The following is a 25,618-nucleotide window of genomic DNA, read 5'->3' as shown; positions in this document are numbered from 1 at the left end:
CATGGAAAGACCTACATGAAAGTATGAAAGTGAAATGAGAGAACCAAGAGATATTATGTACAACAAAAGAAATATTGTTTGAGGAATAACTTGCATTTATCTATTCAGAGACAGAACTGATGAACAGAAACAAGCAAGACATAGTATATGTAGTCAAATGATGCTTTTTCTAGTGTGAAGGCGGGAGAAGGAAGGAAATACCTGGGAACTTTAATATAAAAAACAAGTTAGTTCATTTTCTTAAAAGGACAGCAAAATTGTAAAGAAAAAGCTTGAATGACAGAAGAATTCTGATCAAAGCAATGTCCAGTCATATCTTTAGAGTTTCCATAATAAAGTATGTTACCTCCCTTCTGACAAAGAAGTAATGCATTCTAAGTATTGAATCATATATTTTGGACACTGTCATTGAATGGATTTATTTTGTGGCATTGTTCTAATTTGTTACAAGGTACTTCCCTTATCCCATTTCTTTAGATCATTTGTTTAATGGAGGTGAGGACAAAAATGAATCAGGGATAATGATGCCTCCCTCTACTCCTCAAAATAAAATCAGACCATTGAAACATTTTTAAAAATATAGAATAGAAAATAAAGAAATTTTAAAGGAAGCACAGAGACAAGAAGAATAGTTTGAAAGTAAAATCAAGGTTTATTATATACTAGTTAAAAGGCAAGTTGTTAAAAATAGAGATTGGTATTAATTCTCTTTCTGTGTTCTGCTTTGTGTATGGAAATGCTCATTTAATTTTTAAGTTGTAATTTTTTAATGTCATCTAAGGTTTAGAGGAATTATAAATAGGAAATTGTACCAAATATAATTAATTGAATTGAAAAATTCTAGAAGGTAACAATGTTTTTAATATATAATACATTTTATATTGCATCATTTTAATCATAAGGATAGATTTAGTTAATTTGATTTTTTCCATTAGATCTTAGTTGAATATAAGAGCCCAATTGGGCCATGCCCCTTATAATATTCAGGAGGAGATGCCCTTATAAATGTCTTTCAATGGACTTTTAACTATGAATTCTGGGACCAGAGGTAAATTCAATTGGGGAAGGGAAAGAGGTGAGAGAAAGCACCCAGAAGACAATACCTCCTGCTTTGTTGCAGTAACGCCAGGAAAGAGGACAGCTCATACCCATAAAAGTTTGGGGTTTTTTCTAGAATCTACAATACCCAGGAAGAAAAAAAAGGAATGTAAGATTGTGGACGGGGGAAAGACAGTTCCAGAGCAAGAGTATAAAACATTGCCAAAGGAAGGAAGCATTAAAGCAAAGATTTAGTAACCTCAATCTAGTTCTATCTCTACCCCTCAGGATTGTTCAAAGACTCATCATTAATCTGTCAGAACAAAATATGTACTAGTGTCACCTCTGGTGACCTTCTAACTTATCTCCATCACCCCAGTTTGTTATGTGGTCAAACCAGACCTGCAGTCTCTGACTTTTCTCCAAGAACTTATCTCTTACACACTTCCCCTAAAGGATAGGAGACAGGAGGGCCACCTGACACCAAAATAAAATACAGGAAAAAGCTGAGTCATGAATTCCACCAGATAATCCAGGAAGATTATTCACACATACTAGGGCTGTGGTTGAGAGGGCAGCCTATCCATCTCTCATCACTATGTTAGAACTGTTGAATTCACAATTTTAAATTTAAGAATCAAATTTACTAAAGTACTCAAGAAATAAAAAAAATAATTTCCAGTTAGACCATTATTTTTCTAGGAAAACTAAATTCTCTTTAGAAAGTTCTCTATATTTTGAAGTTATAGATAACTGAATAAATGAATGAATCAATGAAAAAACATGCATTAAGTACTTACTGTACTAAGCATAAGGGATAAAAATACAAGAATGCTAAACATTCTTTGCTCTCAAGAGTTTACATTCTAATGGGAGAAGACACACAATTGGAAAGTTCAGGAGGGAGGTACATGCCCAGATCAGACATGATATGTGACTGTAAAAAAGGACTGGTCTAATGAGAATATGCTGTATGCTAAGATAGGACAGTCCCCACATGAATTATGTAGTGTGCACAAACATTCTGTAATTGGTTCCAATATATTAATCAGGTGGCAAGAAGTCTTTTTGATTGTCCATGTATCCAATGCAGTACTACTATGTGTTTAAAATTTAGTCACCAATTGACAAAAAGTGAAGTCTTGTCCTTATTCCTACACCACTGTTTTCCAGTGAGGATGCAAAAATTAAGTCTTCAGTTGGGAGAGAAGCATCAGACCTTCATCTCCCCACCAGCACCACATGGTACTTGAGAAGCAACATGTCGATTTTTGAAAGGGGAGTGTGATAAAGGTTTAACAACTGGCTCTTCAAAAGGAAAATGGACACATGATGAATCAAGTTTTATTTGCATTACTTTTAACTTGAGGGACTGAATATGATATGAAGCTACTTTCAGTTTGAGACCATTCTCCCAAAGACTGAGGTGGTAAGTGGGAAAAAAAAAAGTATGTGTTATATGTTATATATAAGAAAAGGCCTGGGGATGAGTGTTTGTACTTTTATTTTTCCAGTAATTTTTACAATAAATATTCCCTTGTAGAAACTAATTTTATGTTAATTGTTCAAATGAAACTGGGAAACCAATTAATGGCACTTGATAGCAATATATCAGAATTGTGGTTTGAGTAAATAACATTAAAAAAAGAATGACTCCATCCTTTTAGAAGTAATCTAGAATCCTAAGCACATGTAATCAGCTTTGTTTTGGGAGACTGACTTGACTCTTGCTACATAAACTTGATCTCTTTTCTATGATTTTTTAAACAATTCTAAATCCATATTATAGGTGAATTTGGAAGTTAAGTGCTGGTCCATTGGGCAGTATATATAAATAAGGAAATTAGGAGCACAGATTTAGGGTTGGAAATGGCCTTTGAAATCTATTCTAAACTAGTCTATAAAAGGAGAAATGGACCTCAGAGAAGTTACATAACACAAGTAATAAGTATAAGGGCAAAAAGCACAGGACCTGGAATCAGGAAGACCTGAATTCAAATCAGGCCTGAGACACTTACTAACTGAGTGATCCTGAGCATATACTCTCTGTCCCTTGGTTTCCTCATTTGTAAAAGGGGCTTTAAAATAGCGCCTTTTCTATGAGATTGTTATGATGATCAAATGAGTTATATATAAAATCCTTTTAAAATTTAAAGTATCATACAATTGAAAGTTATCACTCTTCTTGCTGTGGTAATCATTAATAATGATAATTTCAGTCATAATTCTCTGACTCTAATTTCAGTGATCTTTTTACTAAATCATGCCACCTCTCCAAATAAAAGGATCTTTCATCTCAAAGGTATGGCAGCAACACTACCCACTCTATTTAACCTCTTTAAAAAAAACAAAAACAAAAACAAAACACGTTTACTGCCCTTTGTTAGATATAGTCTATTTTTGTTCAAGAGCACACAATTCCAATATTTAAGGACTACGCTAAAAAATTCAGATCCTAATGCATTTTTTTCATTCCATGTCCTCTTTTTTTTTCTCAATCCCTTGTCCCTCTTTCAGTAGCTGTGATGAAAACATCACCTATGGCCCCAAGCTTTTCTGTTTCCTGCTTAAGAGTGCATAATCCTTGGTAATGCTTTCTTGATTCTTTCTGACAGTACCATTCGTGCTCACACAAAGCACAAAAAGTATGTGGTTGTCGATTAGTTCAACATACCTTGGAAGGTTTGTTATGGTCAAATACATGCCTAAGGAAGACAATAGACGTCTTTAGTCTGTCATTTTGACAAACTGCTGACTGACTCTACATCCCTCATGTGACTCTACTTGCCCCTTCTTTCTCTGCCCTTTGCTGAATAACCCCTCCTCTGACAATACCTGTGCATCTGCACCATCATCATTCCTTGGCTGAGAAGCAGTTGATTATTAGCAAAGATTTTAGGTCCCCCGTGCTGAGCAAGAACCTCATACCCATTGGTTAACTCTTAGTGGTATGCATCTTCTTCTCATTTTCCTATATATTACATCTTCTAACTATTTCATTTGGGCATAATATTGATGAACATTACTTAGATTTGGATAGCCATACTGTGTTAAATACCTTAATAAAAAGAAAATTGTCTTTCAAAATGCATGTTTGTTTTATTTTGTTTTAGACAGAGCTAAATTATGCAGTGGATAGAATGTTGCACCTCCAATAAGGAGATTTAAGTTGTGACCCTGAACAAGTCATTTAGCATCTTAAATAGGGATCATAATATCATAGGATCAAATGATAAAATATTTTAAGTCTGCAAGCACTAAATAATTATAATAATAATGCTAGCTATTGATTATTATTATCATAAATTGGATCTAGAATTGCTTTGGCTAAGAGTTTGTGTTTCCCGTGTGTTCTGGTCAGCTTTGGTTGGAGAAACATTGCCATTATTATTCTTATTATTATTTCTCTCATTTAGCCATAAGACATTTCATGAAGAAACCCGTGTATTTTAGAGGTATGTCAGATTGCATGCTATTCTTTTAAACTCTTCAGACATTGAATTATTAAACATCCCTTACATTTTTTCTATACAATAAAGATGGTTTGTATCATCAAAATAATTAATTAATTTGTGTTTTTAATTCATCATTGATTTTATAAATTAACTTCAAAACAACCAAAAAACCTGTCTAAATGTGGAAATTAGTTACTACTACTTTGGAAATAATACAATGTATCATTGTGGACCTTCCTCCGCTCAACCTCCAATGTGTTATTTTTTTAAACCATTATCTTCCATCTCAAAATCAATGTTGTATTTTGGTTCCAAGGCAGAAGGGGGATAAGGGCTAGGCAATGGGGATCAAGTGATTTGCTAGGGGCCACACAACTAAGAAGTGACTTGTCTTTAAATCTGGCTCTCAATCCATTGTGTTGCCTAGTGGCCCCATTTACCTCCAGTGTATTACTGTTTGCAAACACAATTTGTATAAAAGTTTTAGCCAGGGGCAGCTAGGTGACTCAGTGAATTGAGAACCAGGCTTAGAGATGGGAGGTCCTGGGTTCAAATCTGATCTCAGAGACTTCCTAACTGTGTGACCCTGGGCAAGTCACTTAACCCCCACTGCCTAGCCCTTACCGCTCTTCTGCTTTGGAACCAATATGTGGTATTGATTCTAAGACAGAAGGTAAAGGTTTAAAAAAAATTTTTTTCAATAAAAGTTTTAGCCCTTGGACAACTAGGTGTAAAGTAGTTAAGGCAACAATTTGAAGTTAAAAATATCTGATCTCTCAGACTTACTAGTTCTGGGATTTGAGGTAAGTCAAGATAGCACCTGATTTTCAAGACTTTGTTGAGGGTAACTGTGGGTCCCTGGGCAAGTCACTTAACCTTTATTTGCCCCATTTTCTTACCATTTCTAATAAAATGGAGAGAAGAATAGAATATATCTTCCGGAATTGGAAGGGGAAAAATAGAGGTAATACCTATAAAGCATTTTGTATACTATAAAGTGTCATATAAATGCTAGCTTCTACTTATTTTGCGTCTGTGTGCTATTTCATACTTCAAGGATCCATGATATTGTCATTCTGACCCTGACTACATTAACCCCTTCAATTCTTCTTCTGAGACTTAATAGATGATACTCAACAATTTCCAAGACCCCAAATGTCATCACTCATTATCAATCTCTGGATGATTCTGAACTTAACTAGGCTAATATGACTGGAGTTTATCACTTGGCCAACACCCAAAGACTTTCTAGCATGTCAGGACATTCCAAAACATTTATAGTTTCCTCATATATAACCTCCAAGAACCTAAGAAAAATATCACATGAGTAGTATCAGAAGAGTTTAATAGAGGATATTATATAAATGAATAAAAATAAATAGAATGTGCTTTTTCTAACTAATTGAAAAAGAGCCTTCCATTTTAATTAGGTTGGACTATGAATAGTATTGATATCACTGTAGCCCTACCAACTTTGTAGATCACCCGTAGCTTGTGTTTTCTTAAAGATGGATTATATTACATAAGGTTTTATTATTTTTGCCCAACATTCACTCCAATATATATGTAGGAGAAAAGATACTACAGACCATTCCTTTTTCTCTCAAGGGGTTGGACTTAAATAACTTCCTTATTTTTTAACTCCCAAGTAAAGAGAAAGCAAGTTTGTCTCTACATTGCCTAGAAAACCTTTAAATTACTTCCTGAAAATCCTTGTGGTAGTCAATCTCTACTAAAAACTGAATTCATGATACAAAAATCTAAGTACCAAAACTTTTCAGACCATTGAGACAATAAAATCCATTTGATTTCAAAATTGTGCTTTTGGATTGAAAAAAAGGAGGTTTATTTCCCTTTAAGCCATTCATGCAATAAATATTTATTGAACTGTGTGCAAGGCACTGTGAGGTATACAAAGGTAAATAAAATACTGCCCTCAATGAGCTCACAATCTACTAGGAAAGATAATACAAATATACAAACAAGTATATTACCAGGCAGATTATGATAAGCACCACAAGAAAGGCACAAACAGAAATCATAATTAAATTTGCAGGAGGTAGAAATTCATATCAAGTTATGTGGATTTGAGAAAGTTTGCCAAGAAAGTAGTTTTTGTGCTGGGTCTTGTAGAATGGGTAGGAGTCTTACAGGTGGATACAAATCTATGGGAGGGGATCATCAGGCAAAGGGAATAAGCAAAGTTGGGGACCTGATCAAGAAAAAAAAAGTGTAAGTGCATGGAGTGAAAATTCAAGGGACAGAAATTAGTCTAATTTGAGTGGAATCTATAATGAAAAATATGGGTTGGGGGCAGGGCATGTAGGGCCTTAAATGTTGAGTTTGCCTCAATGAAAATAATAAGATTAGCAGTTTTAAAAATGTACCTACATAAGGGCAGAGCTCTTTTATAGTCTTTCTTTCTTGTTCTTCATTGCATATTAAGTTCATAATAAGAAAAAAGAAAAGAGACTGAAAGAATTTAAACTTAATTTAGTATGTCAATAGTTCCCAACCCAATCAACATGGACCCCAAGGGGGACACAGGGTCATTCTAAGGAGTATATGAATATGTACCCCATGAAAATTCACAAATAAGTATATATGTCTTATGTAACCTGAAAAATATATTACATATAAAGATATTACTATTTTTTTAAGTTATACAGTTTTCTTTTTTCTTTGTGAAAGGGGGATGTAAGAGGGAAAGTCTTAATACTTCATTGCTATAAGCCACCTGATCTGTAATTTTGAGTCTTACTCTGTAACTTAGGCAACAAGCCGTTAAGTGATTTGCCTAAGAACATACATCAAGTATGTGTCACAGGCAAGACTTAAACAAAGGTGTTCTTATTAAAGAAGGCAGCTCTCTATCCAATATGCCACACTTCTCATTGATTAATAGAATACAGATTCAACTAAAAGTTTTACAATATTCACATTACCTCTTGTCATTATGTACTTATTCAATTAATAGTTTATAATATAGCTACAATTATATGGTGACCCAAGAAATTTTTAGATATTTAAAGTTTCTTTTGCTCAAAGAGGGAACCACTGAAATAGGCAATAGGAAAAAAATAGAGGAATTACATGATAGAATTGTTGTTTCAGAAGATTAATTTGAAACATTTTAAAGGAGGGAGAGAATGATAGAGTCTCCGAGTGAGTAGTTCATCAAGAGACTTATAATACTCTGTCTGATTTCATTTGTATAATGGGTCTCATATTTCTTGCCTTTCCAAAGGGTGGGAGAGGGCTAGAGGGAGGGAGACTATTTGGAATTGAAAATAATTTTATTTCAAAATAATCTAGGTCTAAGGTAATGAGAGTTTAAACTAATATGTTGGCAATGGAAATAGAAAGCAGGAAACAGATTTAAGAGGCACTGGGGAGGTAAAAATGGACAGATTTCAGCAATTAATTTGCTCTAGGGAATAAGTCAAATGGAAATAAAGACTTGGAATTGATTTGGGGCAGGATATGGGTATGATGAGTTTGTTTTGGGACTTGGTGAATTTGAGAATTTGGCAGAAAACCCAGGTAGAAATATAAAGCACTAGAAGTACTTTGGATTCTCATTATTGATATGGTTTTGAGAATCTTCTACACAGAAATGAAAGCTAAAGCAAAGGGATGATGCCATCCATAAAATCATCCTCTGTAAAATGAAGGAGTTTGACTAGAAAGTCTCTGAGGTCCCTTCTCTCTCTAGAATTGTGATGCTAAAAAGTGTAAAGAAGGAAAAGAGACAAGGAAAAATGTGGAGGGTGCCTACATTGGGGAGATGATAGTAGGAAAAGTGATTGAGATAAAGAAGAGGTGGGGGTAGGGAGAGAACTGGAAGTGTCAGAAATCAAAGGAGGAATGGTTTTCAAGAAAGATAGAGTTGGTCAACAACACTGAATGCTACAGAAAGCACTTAGAGGAAGAAAAATATCTGAAAGCAATTTGGCACTGTGGAGGTCTTTAATGACCTTTGAAAATCTTGACCAAAAAGTAATGTTTCCTTTTGTTCTTCTTTAAAATTATCAGCAGATTCTTAAGTTCTATTTTTCCATCGAATTTTAGAAAATACTGTAATGTATATTCTACCTATATATGTTATGTCAGTGGACATTATTGGTTAAAAGGAGTAGAATTAATTATGTGACTGGGTCACTCACAGTAGAAAAATGTCTCTAAGTGCTCATTCCACTATGGCAAAGTTGAGTTCAAATTATAATTGTTAGCTTTTCAGGTACCAAAATCAGGACATTGACTAAAGGAAACTTAGGATAGACTAATGCAGCTTTTCAAGGTGCTAAATGTACAGTTAGAGGATAGCTTTCTAAGTCATCATCTATAACTTGGAGACCTAGGTTGAGTGTTGGCAACATTCATGAAGCAATTTCCTTATGAAGTGATGCCTCTCCTTTTTTCTCTTTTTTGAGCCCTCTTCTCCTGCTTTGGGCCCAAAGGACTACTAGGTGAGGGGGGGAGTATCTGAGAGATCTGGTATCTCCTCCCCTCCATGTCCTGCCAAGAAAAAAATCACTAGTTAGGATAAATGCTAAGTAACTGTTATTATTTTCCCCTTAAGGCAAGGAATACAGTCAATGAAGCAGAAAATCCCTATAGCTAAAGTGACAGTCCTTCCCCCACCCCCAATGTCTATTCTTGGAATTATTAGAAACACATACTTTTCTGCCAAAAATATTAGAGAATTTCTATGAACCTGTTTACATCACTTCAGCCTTGTAACCTTGAACAAATCACCCTTTCTCTGAAGCTCAGTTTCTGCCTATATGAAATGGCAGTACTGAGCTAAGTTATTTTTATGGGACTCGATTTAAACAACCTATGAGTATATGAATAAACACAAAAGGAAAGCTCTGGGTTTGACTTCAAAGGACCGAGCTATATTTTCACTCTGACTTTTACTACCTGTGTAATCTTGGAGAGATCACTAGTCTTCAATTTTTTCCTCATCTGTAGAATGAGAGCTTTGGATGAATTCATGAAAGGCTTTGGAAGGAGAGAATCCAGCTCAATATTTATTTCTATAGAATGATCCTTCTAGTTAAAGAGCTGTACAGGATAGTGGAAACGTTACTAGTCTTAGAATCAAAGAAGCAAGTCTAAGTCCAATAACTGTGTCACATTGGGCAAATTATTTCAACTTTTGGACCTCAGAGTCCTCATTTACAAAGTGATCTGATATATTCTATGGTACCTTTCAACTCCCACCTTCTCATGGTCCGGTTCTATTTATCTTTCCCATAGGTTCTAGAAACCTGGACTTTTTATGCAATAATTTCTACATTATTTAAAATGCTAGTACCAAGAAGTTACAGCCAATGACATCATTCTTATGTTAACTCTTGATAATTTGTACTCAAGGATGGCCACTGTTGATGGATCCATGAAATGGCCCAACCAATCTGGAAAACAATTTGGAATTATCATCAAAATGTGACTAAAGTCCACAGACTTTCTCCCAGAGATTTTATTGCTTGGAATATACCTGAAAATGATCAAAGATGAATAGGAAGATGACAAAACAAATACTAAACAATGGGAACAAAATGTCTGTCTGTCAGTGAGAATGGTTAAATAAATTGAAGTACACAAAACAAAGGAATGTTACTACATTCTAACAAGAGAATTTGAAGAATAAAGAGCAATATGAGATATTAGAAAACACAACTAATAAAGAGGGAGGAAAACAATAAATAATGACTATAACAAGATGAAGGAAGAGAACTTTTAAAAACTCCTCAATACTATGCAATAATAATAACCAATGATTCCCACAAAGATATAAGAAGATGCAACTCCCTTATTTCATATATGCTGTCATAGGTGGCTAATAGTTCATCACTGTTTTTCCCTTATTACAAAGGATTTCTCACTATGTAGGAGAGATAGAGAAAGGTATATTTGAAAATGCTGCATTACAAGCATCATTATAGGGTCTAATTTCATACAACTCCTATTCTATTTAAATGTAATATTTGATAAATTTTATTTTTGATTAGTTCTGACATTTTTCCCCATTATTCTTTGTTGCAAGGGAAGACTCACTGGTTAGGAAAAGGGGGAAAGGATATATTTGGAAATGAATAGGTAAAAGAAAAATAGATAATAAAAATAAGATTGTTAAAAAGTTAAATTAATGTCTGCTATTTCTAGCATCATAGTGCTATCATCCAGTATGATACTGTGGGTAGAGAGTCTGCCTTTAAACCAGGAATACCTGGGTTTGAGTCCTACCTTAAACACATTCTGGTTATGTATCCTTTGGCAAGTCATTTAACCTCTTAATTTTCTTGACTTCTCTCCAAGACTGTAAATTACAGAAAAAGTGTTGACTTGCATAAATAGAGGGACTTTTCCCCTTCCACATTATGGATAGTAACCAGTCCCCTGTATTCATAGTACTTTCTCTTTGAGATAACCTTCCATCTATTCTATATGTGTTTATATGTGCATAGTCATCATTTACATGTGGCCTCCAACACTAGAATATGAGTTCCTTGAAGGCCAGAAATAGCTTTTAATTTTTTCTTAAATTCGTAATAAATGCTTATTGATTTGCTACCAATTTTTGCCATCATCCAGACTTTTGGCTACTAAATACCGATAAAATGAAACATTGATATCATGCAAATCAACAACATAGCCATCACACAACAGAATTCAAAGGTCTGTTTTGGGGGGCAATTTAATTCTTCTCTTTGTCTTTATTTGAGGTGGACAAGGAAGATCCAACAATTTTTAATTAAAAGTCATAATGACTTAATGACCTCAGAAGAAAAAAAATTGTAGACTTTGGATACTAAATCTTGGGTTTTCTTGCCTTTGGTAACTAACTTTGGTACTCACGGTACTTGGAAGTGTGGCACCAAAGAAACTAATGACTACATATGTAATATAATAAACACAAATTACTAAGAGTGATAAGAATTTTATATTGTAAATTTAGTTGTGCCAGATGTGATTTTCCAAATTCATGAGAGGAAGTATAAGCAAATGGCAAATGAATTTGAAATCAGAACATCTGAGTCCAAAATATAGCTTTGCAACTAACTATAGTGACCTACGTTGTCACTTGATCTCACTTTTATCTTCTGCGAATGCAATTGTAAATGCAAGGCTTGGACTGGATAGCTTCTGAAGTTCCCTTCAGATCCTAAAATGAATGAGCAGTGCTGCAAGAAGATGATGGAACTCAAATTGATTTGTGATCTCATCCTTTTGTTTATTCTCTTCCACAATGCAGAACCCTCTCGATTATGGCCTGCCTATCTTGTATAATGCTTTTCCATTTCATCCTAGAAGGCCATGTTGGTGAAGGCGTGGTACGCGTACCCTGGAAATTTTTCACATGCCCCACCCCTCTGCCGAGCAGACCAATGTGCACACTTCCTCCCTCCATTCTCTGGGGTAATGCAGGGGGTTCACAGGCAGCTTGAAGGTATAGTGTGGGCACGGGGTCTCTAAAAGTTTCACCAGCATTGCTTTCAGGTCACTAAAGGAGATCAACCAACATAGTGGGTACAATCTTCCTTTTCTTCTGAAATAAAAAGGATACCAGAAGATCAAATAGGTTTTTCATGAGTTATTCCCTGATTGCCTCATGACCAAGTCTGCTATCTTGCATTGTATATTTCCTTGATGACATGCTTCGTTCTGGTTCTTCTTTGTAGTTCTTAGACTTTTATGTTATAAGATACACAGACATACCAGGTATCTCTCCATTGCCTTCTGAGAAATATTAACTTTAAATTCTTTCTTGAATAACATTCTATAATTCATAGTAAAAAACCATAGTGGGTTGGGAGTTGGAAGTGGGATATGAGGAGTCATATATGTATTGAGAAAATGGGCCCAATTTGTCAATTGGCACTAATATAAATATATATATATATGTGTGTGTGTATATATATGTATATATATATATATATATAGTTAAATGAGCTCTTTTTGTTTCTCTTTTGATGCTTAGACAAGACTATCCTGAGCTCTTATAGATTTCTTTTAAGAAGCATTTAAGTATTCACAGGTTTAATGCACCAGTATAACATCATCCGCAGTTAGGAATATTGGAATACCTATTATCCAAAGGGAACCCCTTCTTAACTTGGATTCTCTTCTATACCTCTTTAACATATTGGTGAACATCTCTTTTAAGCACATACTTTTTCTTAATCCTTGACTGCTATTAATGGTCAGAAGTATACACACAAGCACTCACATTCACAGACAATACATATACACACACACACTATATATATATATATATATATATATATATATATATATATATATATATATAGGGGTCCACTATGGAATATTGCTTGTGAAAGTCTTCCTCTTTCCTAAGGATTCCATCATCAAAGAAGTCTTTGATATACATTTGGATGATTTTCATTAAAATTTTATATAAAAGGAAAAGTAAGTACAGAAACAAATTTTTTAATACTTTCTAAATACAAATGAAATCTAAGATTTTCCCACACCTTTGGCATCTTCTTCTCTTTCAGAAACCTTATAAACTAATTCCTTAAGGCATATACAATTGTGTTGTCTCAAGTACAGATATTCTTTCCATATGTTTGGTCTCATGGAGTTGTGTTCTCTCACTTCCATAAGCACATCTAGTGAGCTAATAATAAAGTCTCTATATGGTAGTTCTATCGTAAATAGTGGGGAAAAATTAAAAAACCTTTTCATATGTCTTCCATTTTTCTACTGTTTGTTCTCCCCCTTCCATCTTTATTTTGAAATGTTCTTTGGGTGACACTACTTAAGTTCTCCCATTGAACCTTTTTTTAAAAAAATGATTTATACTCTCTGCTATTTTTCCTCTGTTTTGTAAAGTGATATTTCTCACAAAATTTTATTGTCTTTAGAAGATTTTATGAACTAGTATTCTTAACAAGTGTTACATTTGACCACAAGTAGTCTCAATCTTCATTAATATTGAGACAGCATCAAAAACCCCTATCTCTCCATAATGTCTTCCAAAAAATACCTTAGCAATCATTTGACTTTTATACCAAGAAGACAATGACCCAGTAAATTATTATCACCTCTAAAAGTTTATTGTAAAGTTTTATCATAGGAATTCAGTTTATATAGTAGAAAACAACTGAATATTAAACTGTATTACCTACTATAGAAAAAAGTGCTATGGTTGAACATCATTGTTCCAAGTTAGATGACCCTCTATCTCCTAAGTGTGTATGTGAGGAAGGAATCTGCTCTATATGCCCCCACTTATTCTCTCCCAGGATTCTCTGGATCTATTTAGAGGGATCTTTCTTTTATATTCTCTACTATTATCCTTCTCTTCATATTGGGTACCCCTCACCCAGACAGAATATTCTGGTAAAGAAGGAAAACATGAATGAAGATACAGAAATATGGATGATCACATTATGTGTAGACAACTCCACCCCACTAACATAGGTATAAAAGGTACCAAAAAAACAAAACAAAACATTGTATTTCTCTTGCTGAAGATATTAGTGAGAGCAAAGTCTATGATTTAATCTTTCAAAATTCTGCGATTTTTATGGGCTCAGGTATTCTTTGCACCAGTTCACATCATAACCCTGCCATTCTATGCCAAAAATTGTCATTCAGTACATTTTTCAGTCATATCTGTCTTTCTTTGAATCTATTTGGGATTTCTTGGCAAAGATACGAGAGTAATCTGCCATTTCCTTTTGTAGCTCATTTTCCAGATGAGTATACTAAATCAGAGTTAATTGACTTGTTCAAGGAAACAAAGCTAGTTAGTGTCTGAGGTCAGATTTGACCTCAGGAAGATCAGTCTTCTAGAGTCCAGTCTCAGAACTCTATCGACTGAGCCACTGATATGTGCCAAGGCAAATAATCTTCAAAAACTACTTACAGGCCTAGACACAAGAAGTCTTGGGTTATAATTCTGCCTCAGACACTTCCTACCTATGTGACTCTGGGCAAATTCTGGGTGACTCTGGGTGACTCTAGGCACCCCATTGCCTAGCTGTTGTCACTCTTCTGCCTTGGAACTCATACTTAGTATCAATTAAGGGTTAACCTAAGGATTAAAAAAAAATTGCTATTGCTATAAAAATTCATGACCAGCCACCAACTGGGTGGTTCATTGGATTGAGAGCCAGGTCCTAGGTTCAAATCTGACCTCAGATACTTCCCAGCTGTGTGATCCTGGGCAAGTCACTTGACCCCTATTGCCTAGCCCTTACCACTCTTCTGTCTTGGAACCAATATACAGTATTGATTCTAATATTGAAGATAAGGGTGTAAAAAAGAATTCCATGACCAAAGGGACACATTTCTGATGTTGAGATTTCTTAATTAAATCCATTTTACATGACAAACCCAAAAGTCATCTGGCCTGTCCAAGTGTATCTATCTGGATAGCTTTTCAAATGCTTGTATCCTGCTGGTCCAGTCTTGGAGGATCCAGGGCACCTCTAACACATGACAAGATAGAAAAGCAGGACTTAAGAGGAAGTTTGCACCAGGCTATGACAAATATTCCATTTTCTTTACTTATTTGTAAAAGCATTCAGTATGGATATTGTAACAATAACTTCCCCCAAACTAATTAATTATGAACCTAAATTGTCAAATAAAACATTTATTTTTGATAGCCTGGTTATTATCTTTTCAGTATGTAAAAATGGAGACTTGAATCCAGGACTCCAGTCCCCAGAAGTCCTTGCTCACTTCCCAGAATGCCTTGCAATCTCACTGAATTCTCACCTGGGTTGAGAGCAAATTATTATTTAAAGGGTCTCTGCCTACGGCGGGGGCTCTTCTCTTCCTGTCTCCACTGCAAGTAGACGCGTCTCATGATGTGAGTGAGAATTGAATTGGGCCTCTCAGCCCACCTAGCACGTGCCTTCTCTTACTTGTATATTCTTAAATTCCTTATTTTAAATAAACCTCTAAAATATAATACTCCTTGAAGAGAGAAACTAATTTCTACCTGCCTCAGTTTCCCCCCAAATTTTAACCCTACAAGTACAAGGTAGACAGATAGAAGTACACAAAATAGAGGCAAGTAAATGACAAGGAAAAAAGTGTCAGGACTAGAAAAACTCATTCAGTTCCCTAAAATGGGGAATAACTTTAAACACAATGCTCAGTACAGCCTCAGTTTATGCACTGTCCATATCATTGCATGCCTTTCAGTAAGACATAACTTAAAGTTGATGTGTTCCTATTTACTTGCTGCCGAGTACACAAAAAGTGAGAAACAATACCAAAACATCATTGAACAAAGACTGCTTCCAAGTTCCTAAAGTTCTTTTTGTTCATAATATAATTTAAGTCTCATAGGAACTCTTTGAAGTAAGTGCTACAGGCATTATAAATCCCATTTTAGAGATTTAGAAACTGAGGCTCAGATAGGTTGTGACTTGCCTGTGGTCCCACAGCTCCAAAGTGTCAGAGATAAAATTGGAACTTGGATCTTTATGACTCCAAGGCCAGCACTCTTACCCATTGGGCATGTTGTACCCTAGATCTTATTTTGTTTCTTTAGTTAAATGACAATACTTTTATTGGATCTGATTCACTTCAGAACACTCTCCCAGAATCTAATTTGAGTCATTTCTTTCTCACCTCTCTCTCCTTCCCTTTTATTCCCCCTCAAAGAACAAACCAAGAAATAGATTCATGACAGATGGGGAGAAGAGAATTGTGGTCCATGTTGATATTCGGAGCAAAAGATCAAGGGAGAACACTTCAAGGTCTCTTTCTTCTTTATCTCAAATACATCTAAGAACTTGACTAAAGATACCTTCTCATCTTGAAACTCACCTACAGAGTCTGGGGCTGCTGCTTCAGGTGTTTGAAGCATCTGTGAAACTTCTTCTGTCCCTTCTTCTAGATTGTCACCTTGTAACCTAAATAAGGAAAAACTATCATAAAAACACAGCAAATGCAGAGATAAGAAATGTAATGAAAGATAAAGATGAAGGCAATAATTTACATATTTAGATGAGGTGTATTCAGATGATCATCTTTTTATCATTATTGTTTATATTTATAAAGAAATTTTACACATATCTCATATGTTCTTTATATGTATGGTAACTTGGACAATCCAAATATCATTTCCACTTTATAGATGAGAAAACCAAGATTCAAAAATGTCCATATCTGCTCATTTCATGAAGGTAGTATGTGATGAAATTAGAAGGAGAACTCAGATCTTCTGACAAGACTTTTTGGCTTCTCTTCTACCTCTAAACACATGTATAAATACTAAATGCCACTCTTTCTTGTGGAAATAAGTCCTATCCACACTTCTAACATTATTAAAGGATTCATTAATATAAGACCTAGGCCTTTATGTATCGTTTATTCTAGACTTGACATTTCTATAGTATGGTCTTCCAGGCACTGACCTGGATTCATTAAAATACTGGTATCATCATAAGAAGAAAGAAACAGGCTGAACGTGTATTGCATCATGGACTATGCCATAAGAAGTGTTGCTTTTGAAAAGAGAAAGTTCACAGATGGTCAAGTGATTCCACATAAAGATGTTGAATGTTGGCACTATGAGTTGAGAAGACTATCTTAAGGACAGAATGAGTGTGGTTGCAGCAAAAGAAATTTAAGATACTATGTCCAATTTTGAGTAGCAATGTTTATCAACAGATGGACCAGTGTCTATCAACAGTCATCAAGCCAATGGATTTTTCCTGAGATCTTGCTTTTTAAGCTACAGATTTACTTATTTCACTGACAGCTCTATACACATCCAAAAGGTGTTAAAAATCCCCAATTAGTTACCAGCATGAAAAAGGGAAACATAAGCTTAGGCTTAACAAATATCATTTCCAATTTGCTTTTTGACCTATGTTCTGACTCTCATTTAAGAAAGCAACAGGTTTTCTGAACATTGAGAACCAGATGAATCTGGATTGTTCCATAAAACATTTCTTAGACAGCATACATCAATTTGACATTTATAATCTGATTAAGGAATCATATTTGAGTAGCAAACAAGAAAACAATGAAAATTTGCATTACAGTTCCTAAATGTTTTAACTTTACAATTATGGTAACCATCTAAATGCATGGGTCTTTTTTACACATTCGTTTTTTAGGTCATAAACATTGCTCTTTCCTGCTAAAGTAGTGATTAATTCCTCACATATATTTGTCACACACACATTCTCACATGAATCTTTAGCGAGTGGTATGAGAAGAATTTGACAGAAATGATCAAATTTCTTAAGCATTCCTGTCAAGGTTACCACCGGCTATAAAATGAAGATGTTGCCCCAAATGAAATTTTGTTATTTAGATTCTTCAATTTAACCTAACAGTCCTAAATGTTAGGTCATGAAAAAATAACTACATACAAAAGACTGTCTATAAATCAGACATTCATTTGTAGAGAATACTTATGCTGTTTTTAATGGATGAGAATTGTAATTTATTATGTGTTGGACACCATACAAACATCAATTTGCTTCCTTTTAAGTTTCTTTCCCAAATCTCTTCTAATATCTCATCTTTATGTGAGATTCTTCTCAAATTCACTCTCCTACTTTGCCAGATGTTATGAAGTATTTTTGCAAATATCATTGAATTGTAATTACAATATAATATAGTACATAGAGCACTGGACCTGGAGTCATGAAGACCTAATTTCAAATCTGATCTTAGACACTTACTAGTCACATGGCCCTTGGAAAGTCACTTCACCTCTGTTTGCATCAGTTTCCTCATCTGTAAAATGTTGTGTGAAATTTAGATTACTCCACACTTAGATCTTACTTTATGGAGAAGATGAAATTGTAATCTCCTGATTGAACAATGAAGGTACCTAGTTCTTACTTTATAGTGAAGCTAGAACTTTAAGTTGTCTATTTTAAGATCTTAATACAAAAAGGTGTTAAGTAACTATAAAGGTTAAATTAATCACAAAAAGGTTAAGTAACTCACAAAAGGTGAACTGAAAAAAGAAGTGTTAAGTAACTCTAAAGATATAATCTAATCAAAGAATATGAGAACTAAAGAATGGGCATTTAGAGGAGGAGACACAAGAGTAAAAGGGCTATATATTTGGCTCACTGGGTCTCTCTAGGAGAACCTTCTGGCTCTCCCTGGTGAGGTGGCTCTGGCTGGTCACTTCCTGTGAGCAGGCCTGGGCACCAGTTCGATCCTGGAGCTCGAGCCTGGAGGAGCTCTCTCAGATAGCTTCCTTGAGACGCTCACCTGGTGAGTGATAAGACTGACTCCCTTTTCCCTTGACTCTCAGGGGAGGCCCCCTTGAACTCCCGCCTGGCTCAGCCTGAGCTGGAGCAGTTTAAATTAACTCTTTCCTTTCTCTCTCTCTTTTCTTAATTTCTTTCCTCTATATTAATTAAAATCACCATAAACTTCCAGCTGACTTGGGTATTTTATTATGGGATTTCCTTGGTGACAAAATTAATTTAGATTTTAAGTCACAACCCTAAAAATATCTTTAACAGTTGTCAGGTTTGAAGGAAATAATCATTGTAAATCACTTAGAATAGTGCCTGACACATAATAAGGTCTACATAAATGTTAGCTATTAGGCATATATAGGTTTATGCTATTGTTGATGATCACACAAAGAGACTTGCCTTCTCGTTATGCCTTATGGAATATTACTTTAATGGATGTCATCTTGGGTCCTACATTTGGTCCTAACCATATAGATTTAAGGAATTTGACTTTACCAACTACCCTAAGCCCTGGATATATATGATAGGTTCTGGAGGATTTTTCTGTACTTACCAAGTTCTCTAATAGAGACTTATTAACAAACCAAATTGAAAATAATATATGAATGTTATTGCCAATGAGAAAATGCAAATAAAAAATATAACTTCCATGTAGTCTAGAAGCCTCAGGTCAACTAATCAGTAGGTTTTCTTCCCCATACAAATTTACTTGGAAAGAAAGCCAAAGTCAGAAAGTTTTTTGGTGTATAAAGACACAAATCATAGTAAATGGAATTAGAGATTACTGTCATCAGTTGTTGATAGTCTGATCTACCTTTCATCACTATAATAAAATATGAGTACCAAATTTATTTGAGCACTTGTGTGGATTGGACAGAGTACCTCTCCTCTGGATAGAAATGGAGAAACATGGAAAAGTTCTTAATTATTTGACTGTCTTTACATTTCAATATAATTTCCTTTTCTAATTTTATATATTCTGCACATTTAAGAGAAGAAGTCCATAAGCTTTGTCAAACTGCCACATGGATCCAGAATGCCAAAAAAGATGGCAAGAACTCTTTCCAGAAACCCTCTATATTGGAAATCTGGGAGTTATTCTATTCTCTTCAGTTGTACTTTTATAAACTCCCTTTAAGGATGGGCTATTTTTGCATGTGGTAAATATATATATTACAGTGATTCATTAGCTTTAATCCAATAATGTTTTATGATTTTGTCACATTATTCTTAGGGGCCAACCTTGTTTTGAGTCTAATAATCCCTAGATACCCACTACAAGGGAAAGGGGCAAGACTGCTTAATGCCTTAATGAACTATGGGGTGAGTTTGAATTTGATTCTGTAAGTAATAGAGAACCATTGAAGGTTGAGTGAATGTGTACATTTATAAGAGAAAATATTCTAGAATGATGTTTTCATACTATAAATATTTTATTTTCTATCTCAAAAATTCTTATAGTTACTAATGATCTTCAGGGTATGCATAGTCTGTCTCCCAGATAAAAGATAAAAGTATTCCTTGTCAAAGAGCTCCAGACACAGCTTACCTTTCTAGCCTTATTCTCTACTCCTCAAATTACCACTCACAATTACAGTATAGGGGGAAGATTCCCTGGGTTTGGAATCAGAAGGCTTTGCTTTAAGCTTTGACTCTGTCTATGCATAGCTGCATGACTTCAGTGAAGTCTTCCTAGGGCATCTAGGTAGTGTACTAGGCAAAGCACCAGACCTGGAGTCAGGAAGTCTCTTTCTGAGTTCCAGTCTGGCCTCAGACACTTACTAGTGCCCTGAACAAGGCACTTGATCCTATTTGCTTTAGTTTCCTAGTCTGCAAAATGAGCTGGAAAAGGAAATAACAAACTGCTCCAGTATCTTTGCAAGAAAACTCCAAATGGGGTTATGAAGACATGACTGAAAAAGACTGAACAAATTCACCCAACTTCACTAAGCCTAAAAGCTCATATTTAAAATGGGAATAATATTTATGCTTTTTCTTCAAATCTAAACATTGATGTGAAGATTAAAAGAGATATTTTAAAATGAACACTGAAAAACCTGAAAAGTTCTATAGAAATGTTTTGTTGCTATTCTTCTGCTACATGAATCCTCTGCTAATACCACATAGACATCCCCCCATTTTTTTAGATTATTTTATGCTTTCCTACCAACATATAAAATGTTTCCTCCTTGGAATGAATTCCCCTCCCAACCCCCTCCTCCTTTTAACCTATTTAAATCTGTAAAGGTTGTAATGACATCCCCCTTTCTCAATCAATTTTTCAGACCCTCCCAAAAGGAATTGATTTTCTCTTTCTCTGACCTCTTATCATTCTTATCCAGATTTCTTATCTGGAAAAAAATCTTTTGCTGTCTGGCATTGTTAGACTAGCGATCTCCAGCAGTAATCTGAATTCCTTGAAATCAGGGACCACTTGTAATAATACTAATGATAATCAAATTAACTAAATCATCCTTAAGACTGCAAAAAAAATTCTTTGCCTATGTAAAACCACTGGTTTTATATAGTATTATGCTCTCCTCTCCAGTACTTTTATCTCTGGAAATTTAACCACCTATCTCTTGTAACAATCATTTTATTTTAGCCAATATAATGGTTTCTTCTTGTTTCTGTTACTGCTATGTCCTTTTCAGTAATGTCCAACTTTTTTTATAAACTCGTTTTGGGTTTTCTTGTCAAAGATAATGGGGTGGTTTGTTATTTTCTTCTCTTGTTCATGTTTACAGATGAGAAAACTAAAGCAATTAAGTGAGTTATCCAGGATCACACAAATAATAAGTAGAAAAAGATTCTTCCTGACTCCAGGCCCAGCAATCTATTCACTGCACTAGCTAGCTGCCCTGCCTGGTTCTTTAGTTCCATGTTATCTTCATGCTTGGATGCTTTATAACATTTATATCGGATGAAAAGTAGAAAGCAAATACCTAGGAACTCCCAGTTAGGAAAATAGCTAACATTTAGCCAGAGGTTTGCCTCTCTACCTTAATTTAGAGCTCTTCTACATGACGAGTACAGAAAAGGGAAGTTGGGCAAATAGTAGAATTTTAGCTGGAACTTTTCTTAATCCATAAAGGCATGACTATAACTGGTAGCTTTGGTTCTTCTTGTACTCTGAAAGACTTTAGAAGGGGGTCAGTGGGCCTCCTTTCATTTTTCCCCCATTTCCTCCTTGTGTAACTGATTCACTCTGAATGAGCGTGTTAAGCCTTGGTTCCATTCTTGTTGCTGCTTAGCTATTGAAGTCTATTCTCCTTCCTCTCGGTCGCTTTTGGCAAATTGTATATGTCTCTTTAATAGTTTAAGGGAACAATTAATTTCTACCTCCAGTCCAATGCCTACCATAATCTAATTCATGCTTACTCTTAAGAATACTTATTCCTCTGAACTACAAATCCCCAAGATACAATATACTTCTCTCATTCTGATCATATTTGTATTTTCACAGTTGAGCCCAACAACAACCCTCCAATGGCTGTTATTGTTTTAACCAGTGAAAGAATTGAGAATCAGAGAGGTTGAGTGACTTCCACTTGGTCACAGAGCTCATAAGCAAGAAAGAAATGACTGCCTGACTCCTAGTCCAACACTCTATCCATATAAGGCTTCCACACTTTTTCATTTATGACCAATGGAAAAAAAAACATTTACCAATTTAAGTCAGCAACATCTATATAACTTATAGTCTTGGGCATTTGCCTGGAACATTGATAAGTTAAATGACTTTCTAAGAGTCACCAAGATAGTGTGTGTGTCAGATCCTGCCCTGGAAGTCAGTACTTCTTGATCTCAGTTATCTGTTTTTCTTCTACGCCAAACTCCCTTTCGCTTTCTCATTTATTTCTGTTCCCAGCACAAAGTTTTGTAAATACATGCTATGAAATATGTAGTTGACTTAATTGGTACGTAGATTTGCTATTTGTTATTGCATTTAATATAGTAATTTAAAGTCCATTTAGGCAATCACTTCTATCAGTTATACACTCTTAGGTGTATGTCAAACCAGGGTAAATGGCACCTTTTCCTAAGACTTAAATAAAGTGAGTGGAGTATTACCCTCTATCGCCCTGAGGGATTTCCTTATTTTCAGGCTAGAAAGCTTTCTCACTCACAAAAAAACAGAAAAAAAAATTTTTTAACTTTTAACATTCACTTCTAAAATATAATGATTAATGCTAGAAAAGAGATAAAACATGTTCTTTCCTGTTAAAATCTTCTCATAATTTCCTATCCCCTGAAAGAGAGTATGGCCTCCCAAAATATTTGAAACACATCAGATTTATAGCTGACTTGTGTATACATGATTGTAGAAATGTAGCTGCTTGTAGGTGGCCTCTTATCAACTGTTAATTACTTTCCTGGCAGGGGCCTGAAATTTTTACCAGTGTAATTTAAGGAAAACACATATGGAAAAACTATTGGCTTTGTTTAGGTCTCTTCTGTTTTCCCTCAATCATAACATAAAAATTTCATCACAAAATAAGACAGAGGAGGTGGTATTAGATGTCAAGAGGGAATTCCCATTACCACACTTTGAAGTCTCTAATCCAAATTGTACAGGTAGACACAGTCATTCATTCAAACAGCTTGAGCAGATTATGATGTTCATAAACAGTCACCCTGGGAATATTCCAACCTTTCTGAAATCTGTGGCAGTCATGAGAGAAAGAGAAAGTGCAAACTGCCTAAATATTATGGTTTTTAAGAAAAATTAAGGGAATCCAGAGAAAGAACTGTGGGAGTCAAAACAGAGAAGAAAAACAACTCCTTGATCACATGAGTTGATGAGGCTATGATTGGGGATGTAGACTCTAAACGATTACTCTAGTGCAAATATCAATATTATGGAAATAGAGCTTGATCAATGACACATGTAAAACAGTAGAACTGTGCATTGGCTATGGGAGGGGGCTAGAAGGAGGAGAGGGAAAGAATATGAATCTTGTAACCATAGAAAAATATTCTTAATTAATTAAATAAAATTTTTAAAAAAGAAAAAGGAAAGGAAATCAGTCAAACCTAAGATATCTTTGTCAGTCATCCCCACAAAGAGCAAGTGCCTTAGTAAAAGCTTTTGATAGGTCAGACACAATACACCCTGAGAGGGTGTAGCTATAAGGAACCAAATAGTTCAGTTCTGTAGTTGACCCCTAACTGCTTCACCTTCTTCCTTATAACTAAGAAAAAACTGGTATATTCTCAGCCCTCTCTACCATCAATTCTCCAGATGCTTAGGTGTTCCCTTTCTAATTTCTTTACTCATTCTTTAAAAGCTTGCCGGAAGGTTCACGTTAAATCAATTACATCTGGATACATATATTGGGGCCACCATTGCTGTGGTTTACTGAGTCCCCATTGTGGCACAGTGGATTGTGTACAGGACTCAAAATCAAGAGGACTTGGGCTCTTTAAGTCAGACACTTAATAGCTGTGTGACCCTGAGAAAGTAAATTTCTTATCCTCTCTTAGACTCAGTTTCTACAATTGCAAAATGAAGAGGAGCAGGGCAAGGTCCCTACCAAATAGTAGTGTGCTGTTAAATGGTTAACAAATGGCCCTCTGGGGGAAAAAAGAGGACAAATATCACACATTTGTGTTTAATGTAAATCATTAACATTTTCTCCATCACTTTATTAAATCCAGTCAATCAACAAAATCATAAATTAAGTCCTAATTTGTGGCATTCTCCTATTTCCAAGTCTAACATTGCTTATTGTTCAGTAGTTTTCTGTCCTGTCTGACTCTCTGTGGCACCATCTGGAATTTTCTTGGCAAAGATACTGGAATGGTTTATTATTTTCTTCTCCAGCTCATTTTACAGATGAGGAAACAGAGGTAGAATTAAGTGACTTGTCCAGAGTCACACAGTTAGTAAAGGCTGAGCCCAGATTTGAATTCAGAGGGATAAGGCTGCTTGACTTCAGGTTTGGTACTCTATCCACTGCACTACCTTGCTGCTTTCCCAAGGCATAAGTGCTTACCCTGAAAACTGAGGTCTGAGTCACTTTCAGCACCCTCCTTCTTGTAGATCTCTCTCTATGATCTTTCTGAACTATAGTCTGAGTCTGGAATATCTGGGTTAGATCTTGACTCTGATCTGTACCATGTAGCTACTGATTAGCTAATGCTCCAGTCAGAATTAGTCATTTGACACCAGATCCATTTGACGCCAGATGCAATGACTGTGTTATTGCCTGAGAAAGTTTTCTTTTAAACATTACTATTTTTTTATTGTGGTAATTAAAAGTGCCTTAAGTGCCAATCTGAATATAAGACTCTTGGGGGGTCCTGAAGGATTGTTTCTTTAATGTGGTGTTTTATTTGACAATAAAAACAAAGACAACTTGGAATTAGGCAAATATGACCCCAGCTCCCTGAAGTTATTAGTCTCAGAACTGTACCTCTAGCTTTAGGCCTGAAAAAGGTCTAAATGTCTTGGCCATCACATTCCTAAATGAGAAAGAAGCAGCTGGGGGGAAAGGCTGGGTGGAGGCATTCGGAGAGGGAGGGTAGCTTTTATGAGTCAGTTTCTAGCACGTAGGGAAAAAGCCTTCTGGATTAAGAAGGGTACATGTTAAGAAGATTTAGGGCATTATCTGAAAGAAGTCACCATTGTTCATTTCCCCGTCTCACCCTTTTCCTTCCCTAAACCATAGGCTTCTACACATTCATTACAGAGATGAAGAAAGAACCAACAGAACTGTGTTCTTGGCAGTATGAGAAGCAGGGTGGTGACATGGAAGTGACCAGACTACAAATGGAAGGAGCACCAGACTACAAATCAGTTCAGGGCTCAAATTCACAAACCTGCAGGGCAGGAAGGGATCTCAGATGTTTGGTAAAAAGAAACCATTACAGTGGGCAGTTGGGTAGCTC

The 25,618-nt window shown here is 35.3% G+C and overlaps 1 protein-coding gene across 3 annotated transcripts in view; it reads right to left on the bottom strand.

Moving 5' to 3' along the window:
• C3H8orf34 (chromosome 3 C8orf34 homolog) overlaps positions 1–25,618 on the bottom strand; it is a 463,675-nt gene that overhangs the window by 139,879 nt on the left and 298,178 nt on the right. For all 3 annotated transcript variants that reach the window (XM_007487223.3, XM_056824041.1, XM_056824042.1), the window contains one exon: positions 16,317–16,402. In XM_007487223.3, coding sequence (XP_007487285.2) covers positions 16,317–16,402 — 86 coding nt within the window. The remainder of the gene's footprint in view (positions 1–16,316; positions 16,403–25,618) is intronic.

Source organism: Monodelphis domestica, chromosome 3 (assembly GCF_027887165.1).
Source record: "Monodelphis domestica isolate mMonDom1 chromosome 3, mMonDom1.pri, whole genome shotgun sequence".
NCBI classification, from domain to species: Eukaryota; Metazoa; Chordata; class Mammalia; order Didelphimorphia; family Didelphidae; genus Monodelphis; species Monodelphis domestica.
This window is presented reverse-complemented; position numbering and strand designations above follow the sequence as displayed.